At 41.2% G+C, this 14,705-nt stretch overlaps 1 protein-coding gene and 2 pseudogenes across 1 annotated transcript; 2 read left to right on the forward strand and 1 right to left on the reverse strand.

Annotated features, from left to right (window-relative positions):
* LOC100828185 overlaps nt 1-12,003 on the forward strand; it is a 35,248-nt pseudogene extending 23,245 nt beyond the window's left edge.
* On the forward strand, nt 4,966-11,941 carry LOC100830006 (annotated as a pseudogene).
* On the reverse strand, nt 11,766-14,511 carry LOC112270750. The gene is made up of 4 exons (XM_024458836.1): nt 14,045-14,511; nt 13,722-13,885; nt 13,123-13,356; nt 11,766-12,618 (listed from the first exon to the last, which is right to left on the reverse strand). The coding sequence occupies exons 1-4, from the start codon at nt 14,509-14,511 to the stop codon at nt 12,365-12,367; spliced, it is 1,119 nt and encodes a 372-aa protein (XP_024314604.1). The 3' UTR covers nt 11,766-12,364.
* Between the last annotated feature and the right edge of the window lie 194 nt (nt 14,512-14,705).

Consider the following 14,705-nt stretch of genomic DNA (forward strand, 5'->3'; position numbering starts at 1 on the left):
CTCCGCTGCTCCGGTCTTCCATTCCACGTTCTGAATTTGAGGTAAGTTCTTGATCTAGAGGACTTATTGGTTCGTGATTTGGCTAGGGATTTGGTTCTTAATCTTAATCTCAGGGGAAATTTGTTCTTGTTCTTTCAGTTCTGCTCCTCCTCCTTTCTCCGTCGACATTATATTGATGCACTGCGGTCTACTCATAGAGTAGCACTATTATAAGATACAAAAAAAAATGCTATTCCGTATTAAGAATGCTCATGATAGTTTTCTAATAAGGATGTAGAATGAATCTGATGTTGTTAGTTTCAGTGATCTTTGGTGCTGGTAATACGCATGATTGTGCCCTTATTAAATCTATTGGTTCGAGTTTCTTATCAATCCATTTCATTCCTGATAATTGCAAGATGACATTCTTTTTCATTTTCAGTTATGCAGTTCTATTTCTTGACGGGAGTTCTTTTTCAGTTTTAGTTATTCTTCTTAAATTTGTTACCTTCTGATGTTGAACTATATATGCTCTCCACTATGTTCTTCAGCATGCTGCTAGGCTGCTTAACATTGCTAAGACATGTGAACTTCTAATGATCCTTTGAATATGAGATTCATGTATTCTGTTAGAGTTTACTGCATGTTAGTTAGAGATACATGCATACTAATTAGAGATACTGCATGTAAGAGTTTCTACTGCAGATTGTATATGACTGCTTTGTATCTCATATTGCTCAATGTGGAATTGTGGAGTTTGATTTGCCGAAAGATGAGGATAGGACCATGAACAAGACTTGCAAGTGTACAAGTAATCAAGAGAAGTTGATACTTCTGGTTATGAGAGTGATCTTTTCAGGAATAAGAATTGTATTTATGTAGTATTGTATCAATTGTATCAAGTTTGTTACTTCTGCAGTACATCCTGGCTCGTTAATTCGACTTGTGGGCATGCCTTTACCTGTAGAAAAAAAATATGAATTTAGTTGTGCATGGCTGATGTATCTGAAAGACAATCTTCATATAATCTGACAGCTGGCAACCTATGCACGGGATAAACGGGCTGACGTTGTTGAGCCCATATGTCTCAGCTTCGTCCGTACGGTAGAGGTCGGCCGCTTCCCCAAGGGCCCGGTTGAGTGAAAATCTTTCTTGCTTATACCTGGATGCGGAGCAGATCTTGGTTGGATATGTGTGTGGATTTTATTACTAGCAAAATGCATATCCATACGTTTGTATTATTCTGATATGCGTTGAGTTCAAGTTCATACATTTTATCCGTATATGTGTGAGTTCAAGTTCATGTATTTTGTTTTGACTTCTTCCGGATAGCGTATTGTTAAAAAATTCTGCGTTGCATTCTTAAGTTGAAGTTCGTGTTTTTGAATTCTTTTGGGACTCTGTGCTCTTAATACATCTTGTTTGTGGAAGAATATACATCCATATGTGCAAAATGTTGGCTCATATGGTTGCTTTGTGTTTTCGATTTGAGGATTCGGAGCATAAAACATTAAGTGGTACAGAATATCTAGATAATGTAATCTTCGTCAACTTGAAAAGTACTGGAGATTCTATTTTGACCAAAAAAAAATTCAATGACTGGAGATTCTATTTTGACAAGAAAAAAAATCGATGAGAGCACGAATAAATGGTACCAAATTGATTGCCTTTTTTCGTAAATAATTATAAACGATGATACTAAGTTCACTGATTAATTATTGCACATTTGGTGATTAATATTCAAAGAATATAATGTTTGGAATCTGAAGTGTTAGAAAAATATGCATCAATTTTCAGGTATGCGATGCAAAAATACAAGGTTGCATAATGAAAAAACAACTACAAAACATAGCAATTTATTTTTGCGTGATTGTCACAAAAAACATGAGAAAAGTGTTGCCTAGATCGTTTTAGTTTTGTCAACAACGCAGCGAAGCGCGCGTCCCCTGCTAGTATGCCTATAACTTTGGCCCAAAGGCCACCTCTATTCTAATTCTGCAGTGTATATAGGTATCTTCCGATCCATATTAGTTATCGAAATATTACATGTATCTAGACACTTTTTAGACATAGATACATCCATATTTGAGCAAATTTGAGACAATTAATATGAATCGGATAAAACCGTTTTTTTTTTGCCGTGAATGATAAGGGGTGCCAGTCAAATCTAGCCATCCATGCATACGGGTACTTTAGATATTTACTAACAATCTTTTTTTTTCTTCCTAACAGCAAAGCCAAGACTTAATAGTCTGTGGACAGACCACAAGGGAAGAAGCAACGACCATTTCGAACACTTTGCAACATTTTTGTTCTCTTTCAGGTCAAACTCCTAATTAGGCCAAGTCTTCGGTTTTGTTTAGTAAGAATGTGGTGGATGCGCAGAGGGACATCGTCAAAGGTATTTTTAGAGTGGTAGATATGAAACCTGAATCCTTCCATTTAGGCCATCCTCTTACATTGCCTGCCAAAAATAGAACTACTGCTTATGATTTTGTCTTAGACAAGTTAAAAAGTAAACTTAATGGTTACAAAGCTAACAAGATTTCTCATGCGGGCAGACTTGTTCTAATCAAATCAGTTTTAGCCGCTCTTCATGTGTACTATATGTCTAATATTTTGTTTTCCAAGAAGATGTTGGCTAAAATGAATGCAGTGATAAGAGACTTCTGGTGGACTGGTGTTCAAGAGGAGAATCAAAAGAAGCCCCTCTACCTCAAGGTTTGGGCTGAGATTTGTAAATCCAAAAAAGAAGGTGGTCTAGAAATTAGAAATTTAGAAGCTGTCAACAAAGCTATTCTAGTTAATTCTGCTTGGAAAATTGTCAGCACTAATCATAGCACTACAGCAAGGATCTTAAAATCTAAATATTTTCCCTATACCTCTTTCTGGAAAGCGCCCACTAATATTCCTAAGTTCGCTTTCTAGTCTTCAATTCTTAAGGTGAGGGAACCTCTTATCAATGCTGTTACTTTGCAAACATCCAAAGGTAATACTTGCATTTGGTCTAGTCCTTGGTGTCCTTTCTGGAATAACATTCACGATAGTCTTTTTATCCAGAATTATGGTTTCCATTATCCTGCTACGATTAAAGATCTTTGGATTCCTAATACAAAAGTTTGGAATATGCAACTTTTAGTTACTCTCTTTGGTCAACAAAAAGCTAATATTGTCTCCCAGATTCCTATAAATGCTAGTGACAATGAAGACATCTTAATTTGGAAACACACATCTTCAGGAATTTGTACTTCAAAGAGTGCTTACCAGATTTTTAGTCCAGGCTTTTATGGCCTTAATGCAGGTCCTCATCAAATCCTCTCCGAAAAATCAAGACATATCATTCCCGCGATTTGGTTAAACAAGGATATGCCTCCAAGAGTCCAAGTTTTGGGCCGTAGGCTTATGAGACAGGCCATTTCTTCAGGATGTAGAGCTGCATCAAGATCTTTTCACATTGATAAAAAATGTTGCAGGTGTGGAGCCAATGAAAACGACTTCCATTTGTTTTTCTCTTGTCATTTTGTTCATGCAGTTTAGTTTGTGTCGCCGTTGGGTTTGAGAATGGAAGGTTTGATTGCTCAAGGTGTGCATGAAATTGAAGATGCTCTACACATCATCATGATGACCTACAAAACAGAGCACTCCATTCCCCTTGTTTTTAATATTCTTTGGTCTATTTGGAAGGCGAGGAATGACCTCCTGTTCAACAAGATTAATAGCTCTCCTATGCAGATTCTTTATGCAGCAAAAGCCTTAACTTATGCAGGTCAAGTGAATCATGAAGAAAGAGGAGATGGACACGCTCAGTTGAGGTGTAACACGAAACCAAGTCATAGCAACTTCACCATTTCATCTCTCATTGACAGTAGCAGAATATCTTCAGGGCCTACCTTCTTCACGAATGCTTCCTGGAAGAATACTTCTACAAATGTGTCTCCAAGTTCCTTTCAGCTTTACAAGCGTCGCATGGTTGAAGGACCTAACATTTTCACTGATGCTGCTTGGAAACCCCCAGCTTCAAATGTGTCTCCAAATGTGTCTTTTCTTACAGGTACAAAGAGTAAAGTAGGTATTGGTATCTTTATGCATCGGATTGGAGAACAAAAGTATTCTGTTTTTGTGGAGGCTTCCTCATTTGCAAGTTCAGCACTTGAAGCGGAGGCTCGAGCTCTGGAGCTAGCGGCACAGATTGGAACAGTCATGAGAGTACATCAACCTAATTTATTAAAGCTGTGATAAAGAGAGACCCAATCAACCATCTAGGACATTGGTCTATAAGGCCAAATCTACACCAAATTCTCTCCTGTATTCAAAACTTGGATTCAAGAGTTATCAAAATCAGAAGAGAAAACAACAAGATAGCTCACAGGCAAGCACAGGATGCTTACAAGCTTCATAATGTTCAAGCTTGCTTTTATAGTTGTGCAGGGTTAGCACATAATCCATCATCTTGCCCTGTAAAAGTTGTTATCAGCTCTCTAAATGTGCAGGTTTGCACATTGTTGTTAGTGACATGTTTATGAAGTAATAAAATCTCCTTTTGCAAAAAAAGAAAAAAAAAACAGCAAAGCCAAGAACCACGCCTGGTTAGTTTATTAATTAGAGCTTAGGATGAACGGGCTGATTTGCCACAGATCGTATTTGTGTACTACTGCCGCAAGTTTACAACATAATTAATCCCAGGGAAGATGATTAGTAAGAAGAAATAACATTCAGAAAGAAACATAAGATATTGGAATGAAGTATGTGTGTCTTATCGTGAAACGGGGAACTGAAATATGTTTCCATACAAGCAAATTTCTCTGTTTCTTAACTGAAGTGATTTATACCTGTTGTTTAATCGACGTAAAGGTAACCATTAGATTGTGATGGATAAATGGTCCTTATTAATTTCGGGGTAAACATCCTTTTTCCCTTTATTCTACCAGGAACCAAGTTTAAAGTTGAAAAAAAAAGTTTAAAGTTGTAAAAGAACTTTCCTGAAAAAAATCATGCCTTAAGATCGGGAGAGTAGTAGCTGCTTAATTAATCTCCGACCGTCCGATCCTGAACCAGCGGCCGCAATCACTCTCGACCCTGCCGTCTGCCCCCAGTGAATCCCCTTCCCTTGGAACCACAGCGACGGCGCCGCTGCCCGCCGGCGTGCGAGCAGGCGGTCCACTGCGGTTTGCCTCACTCGTCCATGTAAGGTAACCCGAGACTCACCGGCGGCCTCTTCCCTTCCTTTACTCCCCAGCACGCGCTCTCCTCTCACTCGCGCGCTTCTCGGCCGTCCTTGCGGTTTCAGGGTCAAGGTCGCCGGCCGTCCCCGCCGGCAAGGGCGCGAGGAAATTTACCGCCCTGATGAAGGCTGCTAGCGGGGAGAGGCCCAGGCCAGGTAGGCTGCCAACATTCCTCTGTTCCGCTGTACTGTACTAGTACCTCTTAATTCAGTTCAGTTTAAAGTTGAGTTCGACAGACACCAGCAGCATTGGCAGTGAAACCAGATCGATTGCTGGGAGTGGGAACGAGCAGCATCTCAAAACCCTGTGCCTTCTCTCACTTGGTTTTTGTTCTGCATGGCCTAGGATAACTAAACTGTATGCATTTTCAGTGCCTGCTGCCTCCTGGGCTGGTCTCTTTATGTGATCTGAAGATGCTAAGAGAATGAATTGCCTTTGTCAGTGGATCAATATTCCCTGGAATAACATGAGTGGACCAATATTTCGCTGGTATAATTAAGCTCGATCTGCATGCCGTCAAACAGTTATGTCGGGGCGACAATTAAGGAGGTGGTGCTCACCAGTGAACGATTCCTTTCAGAAAGTTGAAGACGACAGGAGGAGTCAGCAGAGCACTCAGCTGACAAGTGAGCAAGCAGTCTCTCACACTCAATTATTGAGTTTACCCATTACCTCGAGAGTTGCCAACACAATAAGTGAAAGTGAAGTGATAATATTGGCACCGACCGGTGCATGCATTTCTCCTCTTGTGCTCTAAACGCATCATTGTCCTTATTTTCTCAGAAAGCACTGGATGCTATTCTCCTCCTACTTGGTCTCTTTATGTGTTTTAAACATGCTAAGAGAAATGGTGTTTGATAATGGATCGATATTCCCTGGAATAGTAATCCGAGTGGACTAATATTCACTCGAGTAATTAAGCTCGCCAGTGAACTCGTGATCTGCATGCAGTCAAACAGTCTGAACGGTTCCTTCCAGACTAAAATCTGGAGGTTGCAGACACAATAAAGTGAGTGAACCGATAACATTGGCAGTTGTCTCAAGAAGCACCGGATGCTAGCTCTTCTCCTCTCCCCCATTAAAGGCAGCTACTCTGCTCAAGAAGCTCCAGGCCACCAAGCAGTGGATCTCGTTGACCGGCACCAAAAACCATATCCTCGTTCTTACCAGGTGACACTCCCTTTGTTTATGTACCGATTTCACCTCCTCCTTCTGGACTACCACAACCTGACATCCTCCTCTGTTTTGGTCCAACCAAGAAGTAACACCTTCATTTCAGTTCAAGGAGGGATCAACGTGATTTGATTTCAGTGTCTCGGACTGATGATAAATTAAGGCGCTCTTTCTCTATCTCTTCCTTGTAATCCATTTGTTGCCTAACACTTCAGGCAGCAGTTTAGCCAGCAGATTGTACGAAACAAAAGGATAATTGACAGTCTAGTTCGCCAATAGCTACAACATGATCCAGATCTGGGGTTTGTTTACTTCATCAGTCTACACATAAACCAAAAGAAAAGAGGCACAGTTTCTTCCCTTCATGGCAACCACTGCGTATGCTGTTTGCAAGCCAATAATAACCAGCACAAACTAGCTAGGCAGAGAGAATTCTATTCTGATCAAGTGGACAACAATGGCCGAACTTTTGGTGAGCGCGTCCACGGGTGCCATGGGTTCCCTTCTTGGAAAGCTGGGCACTATGCTCAGCAATGAATACAAGCTGCTCAAGGATGTTCGTGATGACATCAAGTTCCTCAAGGATGAGCTCGAGGCCATGCAAGCATTCCTTGTGATGATGGCAGATGAGGAGGAACCTGACCAGCAATCCAGGCTTCGTGCCAATGCTGTGCGGGAGCTGTCGTATGAGATCGAGGACAGCATCGACAAGTTCATGTTACACGTGGAACGTGAGCCTAGTTCCACATCCGACGGTATCATGAAGCTTTTTTACAATACAAAGGACAAGATAGCAAACATAAAGATCCGCCATAAGATTGCTAACGACGTCAAATATAACAAGAGCCAAGACAATGAGGTCAATGCGAGATACGCTAGGTAGGTACATAAACAAGTTTGTAGAGCTTTTTGCATTTCAAGGTCTTGTTGTACTATTAGTGAGTTCATATACTCTAATATGCCATCAAATTTTATCAGTTATTTGGCCTTCTGTCTAATTTCTTCCCACAAATGAAGTACAAGATCGACGAGTCTTCCAGAACTAGAAATGAAAAGGTTGACCCTCGACTGCGTGCGGTCTATAAAGATGCATCAGAGCTTGTCAGGATCGATGGTCCAACAGATGAGCTTGTCAAGTGGCTGAGGGACAAGGAGGGTGAGGTGGCACATCACCCAAAACTTGTATCTGTTGTTGGATATGGAGGGTTAGGCAAGACGACTCTCGCGAGACAGGTCTATAACAAGCTTGGAGCAAACTTTGAATGTCGGGCTTTTGTGTCGATCTCACGTAGCCCTGATATGATGAAGATTTTAGGTTCTATATTATCTGAAGTCAGCAATGGAAAGGAACATGCTAGATCAACGCATCAGCAAATTATCGACCAGATCAGAGACATCCTGAAAGATAAAAGGTACCGAACTATCATATTGTACATAAGGTTTGTATTTGTACTCAATCAGTCTGACTGTGTGCATTCTCCAAATGCACTGGCCGGCAGGTGTTTTCTACAATCATAAAAAAAAATAAGTCCTAAAAACTTTGTAGCACTGCCTTTATAGTAGGTGTAGTGGATAGCTAGAAAAGCTTCATGCCTATCCTTCCATGGTTTTCAAATACACAAATCTTGCTACATATTAGTTTGTTACTTTTTTTTTTACTCAAAAACAGTAGGAGAGGCTCCTACTGTGGTATATATTAATAGCTTATATGTACAAAGTTACATGGAGTGACCCCAGATTACATTAATGGAAACTATCTAGTAAACTCTCAAACAAAGGGGATAGAGTTTGTGGCACTCTAGAGCCAAGCAAAGCAAAATCACTCTTGAACCTGGCTTTCCAGCCTTGAAAAGATGGCTGCACTCCCTCAAAAATGAAATCATTCCTCTGTTTCCATATATTCCAAGCACCAAGTGCAAATACTTCGAAGAATAATTTGTTGTTGAAGGCAGCTTTGACAGAAGAAAGTGCAGTAATACATGGGACATCTGCCGGCCAGTGAATCTTCAGAAAACACCAACATCTTGTACTGAATTCACACGAAGCAAATAAATGATCTATTGTTTCTTCTTCTCCCCTCGAGCAAAGACAGCAGGAGAAATCATTATTTTGCACCTGATAATGTCTCCTCTTTAGCATATTATGAGTATTCAATCTATCAGCTAGCATAAGCCATATGAACACTTTTGCTTTCATTGGATTTCCAAATCCAATTGAATGGTTTCGGAGGGACCAACTCTCTGAAGCAAAACTAGTAGTAAGCTCTGGAACAATAAGGTTTTCTCCAAATAGGGACCCAAACATCTGAAACTTCTGAATCGGAACTTGCCACAAGCGGCAGAAGGTCTTGAAATTCCTCGAAGGCTTCTGGGGACAAAGGTAAATGGAAGTTACTTTGTTATGGCTTAATGGTGTTAGTTGCTACAGGTTATAGGGGTAGACTGCAAATTCAAAGCCTGCCTAATTAATGCGTCGTGAGACAGGAGTATGTCTGAAATTGTTGGTGGAATGTTTTCAGTTCAAGGTTTTGTAAATAATAATAAATACCTGATCTGTCGTACTACTTGTATAAAAATTGGGTTGTGTTCCCCCTGTCCCCAGAATAGTTGCACTAAACAAAAAGCTCCAACACAGAATGTATGTTGATTTCAATCCTCCAATTCGGACCATGTAATGGGTCAAACGTAAAATAGTACCTCCTAAAAAGGATTATTTACAAATTGAAAAGGCAGAATAACAATACCTAGTAATTAATTTAAATCTTGAAGCACTACAAGATCCGACATTTGGAAGATTCAATCTGCAAACCTCCACAAGTTTTTTCAAGAAAATGCAAAGCTTGTGTCTCGTGATGAATTTTTCAATAACAATAACAATACCTAGTAATTAAATTAATATTTGACAGACATACATGTGCAATGCAGGTTTTGTAAAAAAAAAAAACTAAACATGAATCCTCATGATGAATTTATACTATATTGTACAAAATGTGTGCTGCACCGTACACACATATGTTTGTCAATTTATCGGAGCACTAATTTATAGAATAGTCAATGGTATAACTCGCATTCTTCCTGTATGTTTTTCTCTCCCCCCCCCCCTCCCCCCCCCCCTATACTGTCGGGGCCTCTCCTACAGTTTTTGGTCAAAAAAATGGTATAACTCGCATATTCTATTCGGTTAATTACTACGAATGTCTTGTGAACTCTGCTTCGATACTCCTATAGTGCATGATGTTACTTTTTTTTCCTATGGCTATACTGCAGGTACTTTATCATAATTGATGATGTATGGGACATTGAAACATGGAAAACTTTGGACTGTGCACTAGTCAAGAATGATTGTGGTAGTGTAATAATGACCACAACACGTACATGATGTGGCTAAATCATGTTGCTCTTCTCATGGGGATCTTGTCTACAAGATCCAACCACTTAGTGTTACTGACTCGAAGAAGTTATTTTTCAAGCGAATATTTGGTTGTGAAGAAAAGTGCCCTCCTAACTTGAAAATAGCATCGGAAGATATTTTAAAAAGATGTGGTGGTTTGCCACTGGCCATCAATGCCTTATCTAGCTTGCTGGCTGCTGGGAAGACAAAAGAAGAGTGGGATCGCGTGCGGCTTTCAATTAGCTTTGCACAAGGAAAAAATTGTGACATTGATGCTATGAATTACATATTATCTTTTAGCTACTTTGACCTTCCTCTCGATCTAAGAAGTTGCCTATTATACTTGACTATGTTTCCTGAAGACTATGTGGTTGAAAGGCAACGATTAGTACACAGATGGATTTATGAGGGTTGCATCCACGGCAAAGGTGGAGAAGATCTTATTGAGCTAGGAGTGGCATATTTTCATGAGCTTGTGAACAGAAGTCTAATACAGCCGGTGAATATAGGGTATGATGGAAAGGCATTGGCTTGCCGAGTCCATGACACCATCCTTGATTTCCTCATTGGCAAGTCTATTGAAGAGAACTTCTCTACATTGTTAAGCAACCATTTGAAGATAGCAGAATTCATCGGCTCTGTCTCATTGGAAAAGAAGATCAAGTTAGGATGGAGCAATTGGATCTATCACATGCTCGATCACTTGCTGTTTTTGGCAATGTCGGGCAAATGCCTTCTCTTGTGAAGTCAAATGCTCTGCGGGTGCTGGATCTAGCAGTTTGCGATGGATTGAAGAATCATCATATCAAAGATATTGGAAGACTTCTTCAGCTGAGGTACTTGGTCTTCCATTGGTCTGGTATAACTGAGCTTCCTACACAGATTGGAGACTTGGTGTATCTGGAGACGCTTGATGTGTCGCAGACAATACTACTTGAGCTGCCTAAATCGGCTACTTGTCTGAAACGAATGGCACAGCTGTTTGTTTCAGCAAGTACTAGATTGCCTGATTGTATTGGAAACATGGAGAAGTTGCAAGAGCTCGGGCATCTTATAGACATCTTCAAGCAATCAGTGAAGTTTTTGGAAGAGCTTGGCAAACTAATAAATTTGAGGAAACTGAGTGTTCATTTGGACTATGATGAACCTGACAAAGCAAGCTACGAGAAAAAAGAAATGCTAGTGTCCTCCCTCTGTAAACTGGACACGTGCAAGCTTCACACCCTCTCTATTGTGTTTTCATTTGGAGGAAAGGATGCCGAAACCTTGATAGAGGGGCATCCGTGTTTTATCCCTGCTCTCAAAAGCATCCGAGAGATTAGTCTAATTGGTGGGCAACTCTGTTGGATCACAAAATGGATGCTTTCACTCGCCAACCTAGAAAAATTAACTCTCTGGGGACAGCGGACAGGGCAGCAGGATGTTGAGATGGTTGGAAGCATACCTAGTCTGCTCGAATTCACTGGGTCATCTTTCTCAGAACCTGTCAGCATCAGCAGCAATGGTGGGTTTCAACAGTTGCAGGTGTTCGGGTTCAGCTTGTGTGTGAGAGAGTTTATGTTTGAAGCAGGGGCTATGCCAAATGTCAGGAGGCTTTACGTCAAGATTTGGCCAAAGGATATCAATTCTGCAAGTGGTTGTCGTGGTGGTTTTGATGATATTGGCATCCAGCACCTCTCCAGCCTTGCTGAGCTCTGTGTAAGCATATATTGCCAAGGCACGAGGGCTGCCGATGTGGAGGCAGTGGAGGTTGCTTTCAAGAGCATGGCTGAAGCAAATCCCAACCGTCCTAAACTTGAAATGAGGAGATATCAGGCAGAGGAAATGCTAAAGGATGTTGAGTGATAGTTAAAAGGTGGTGGACAGCCTGATGGGGTGCATGCTTTCACAGGACTGGATGGATCGATCGAGATTGAGAGTCTCTGTTATGAAGAAACTAAACTTGTGTTAACTTGATTGTTTTCCATGTTGTGCTTAATTAATGTCGTTTGCTTATTTTACTTTCTATGCCCAATTAATGTACTGATGAGTCGTTGTGGCTCCTAGTTCTTGGCACATATTGTACATTATTTCTGCCTGATGCTGCTGCTCTTGGCACGGAGGCGTTTTAGTTCTGTGGGCAGAAAGATAGCAGCATCCGGTGGGGTGCAAGTAGAAGTAGATATTTGAGCTTCAAATCTTTCTGCTAGCCTTGTTATAGTAGCAAACCTGACAATATGATGACAGGCACTTCCTTCCATATCTTGATGCTGCATGCACGCAAGACAAAGATCCTTAATTTAGGCATCCATCTGTTTATTCATGGTTACAAGATAAACTTGGTAAGGGGTTGAGCTGCTATGGAGGTAAACTTGTGCTTGGACCCGTATGCACGACGAGAACAAGTAGAACTGAAAATTAGTTACTACTCCCTCCGTTCCTAAATTCTTTTTTTTTAAATAATAGGGGTTTCCCCGGTCCTATTTTATTAGAAATGAGACCACAGTCGTTCAAACGTTCAAGCATAACAGCATCAACAAAAGAAGAAACAATGGCACGCAGGCCAAGTTTTAAGCAAAGCTCTCGCACGACGGACAGATATAGAACAGATAACAGGATGCTCAGACATACATCTGCCGCCCAGCCGAGAACCAGTTTGTCGTTGACAGATGAAACTGCAGCTCCTCAACAGACCAAGCTCCAGAACGAGGCTTCAGTACCACGCGATCCGCAGCAGCTCGGACCTCATGTGTTCCATCACTCTGAAGAAGTTCTCCAGCAACGCCAGTGCTTCCTTTCGGCAGAGCAAGCTCCACCGGCGGCATGATGCAGACGCCATGTCCCAGATGCTCAGTGTACTTCTCCAGCTTCTCTCCTGAAAACAAATGGCGTTACGGTGAGTCCAGATAGCCCATAATACAGAAGATGAAACAACATTATGAGCAGCATGTTTTTTATTGCTAATCCACCACCGGGCAACAGATTCAAAATCAGCTCCGATGGTTAATCCCAAGACGTCAGCAAGCAGGTTCCAGATGTTCCTGGCAACCACACAATCGAAAAAGAGATGTTTGACTGTCTCCTCCTCGCTACAGAAAATGCAAGAAGGATCCTCAACATGGCGGCGTTTCCCAAGGTTATCTCTAGTAAGAATTTTGTTGTTGGCCAGCAACCGTAAGAAAATATGGATCCTGGGGGGAACATTAATGTTCCAAACAGCAGGTGTATGCACAGGAGTCAACCCCCCCCCCCCCCCCAATAGTTCACAATTGCATAAAAGGACTTAACAGAATAGATCCCTGAAGGGTGGAACATCCAAATGGGATTGTCTACTTCATTAGAGAGAATCACACTAGAAACTACATCTTCAAGTTCATACCAACGAGCCAAAGTGATTCAGAGAAAGAACGACGAAAGGAAAGTTTCAGTTGGTCCCCATCCCAAATATCTGCGGTGGGGAGATAATGTTCGTTAGCAATAGTGTATAGATCCCAGAACTGAGTAGCAAGACAGGAATGACCAAACCACACATCCTCCCTAAATTTCACAGTTTTTCCATTCCCAACTTTCCACCTGTAGCCCATCTTGGCAGCACTAGCAGCCCAGGCAATCCCTTTCCAAAAAGGGGAGTCATTAAGCCCAGAGGTCCAGAGGATGTTGGAATTTACAGAATTGTACTTAAAATCCACAATTTTCTTCCAGATTTTGTTATCATCTAAATGATATCTCTTAATCCAAGAAGCCAGAAGACAAAGGTTGAAATCCCTAAGGTTATGCACACCCATCCCACCAAATCCTTGTTCGGAGAGATCAGCCCCCAGTTGGCTAAATGATACTTGTGCTGATCATCATAGTTCCCCCAGAAAAAATGACTCATTTGGGAGGAGATGGCATGAATAGCCCACTTAGGGAATTTGAGAAAGGAAAGGAGATAGGTAGGAATGCTGGAAATACAGAACTTGAGTAGCGCTAGTTTACCCCCATAAGAGAGAAACCTGCCCTTCCAGCCAGAAATTCTTTTAATCACTTTATCAACAATAGGTTGCAGATCCTTTTTTCTCAGCTTGGAGTAGTGAAGAGGGACACCCAAATACTTGAAGGGGAAAGAGCCCAGCTTGCAGCAGAAAATAAGGGCAAATTCTCTAGAAGCAGAAGGATTCATGTTAATGGTCATAAGATCACTCTTATGGAAGTTGATTCTCATTCCAGAGAGTTGCTCAAAGCAGGTCAAGAGCCATTTGAGATGGCGAGCATAAGTCAGTTTATTTTCAAGGAAGAGAATGGTGTCATCAGCGTATTACAAGCTAATGAGACCTCCCTGCACAACCTGAGGGAGTAGTCCCCGGATCAGATTGGCTTGGGCAGCTTTGTAAAGCATCTTTGAGAAAACATCAGCAACAAAATTGAAGAGGATGAGGGAGAGAGGATCACCCTGCTTCAGATCCTTGCCAGCAATGACATAGGATCCAATAGAGTTGTTAATTTTAACACTAAAAGACCCATTGGCTAGGATGCTTTTAATCCACCTCCTCCAAATAGCACCAAAGCCACGAGAAGCTAACATCTCGTCAAGGAACTCCCAGTTAATCCTGTCATAAGCCTTCTCATAATCAAGTTTTAAAACAAGACCAGGGTTCTTTGACTGGTGGGCATAATGGATGATTTCATGGGCAGAGACCACACTCTCAAGAATGTATCTGCCCTTGATAAAAGCGGTCTGATTAGAAGAGATAATTCTATCACCAACAGGAGAAATCCTGTTAGTCATAGCTTTAGTAATAATTTTAAGGCTGCAGTTTCCCAGACTAATAGGCCTGAACTTTTTCATCTCCCTGGCATTTTGTTCCTTAGGAATTAAGGTTAAGATAGAGAAATTGAGCCTAGCCACATCCAAGGCACCACTGTGAAAGTCTTGAACTAGAGCCATAAAGTCAGATTTTATGAGGTACCAGGATTTTTGAT

Source organism: Brachypodium distachyon, chromosome 2 (assembly GCF_000005505.3).
Source record: "Brachypodium distachyon strain Bd21 chromosome 2, Brachypodium_distachyon_v3.0, whole genome shotgun sequence".
Lineage (NCBI taxonomy): Eukaryota > Viridiplantae > Streptophyta > Magnoliopsida > Poales > Poaceae > Brachypodium > Brachypodium distachyon.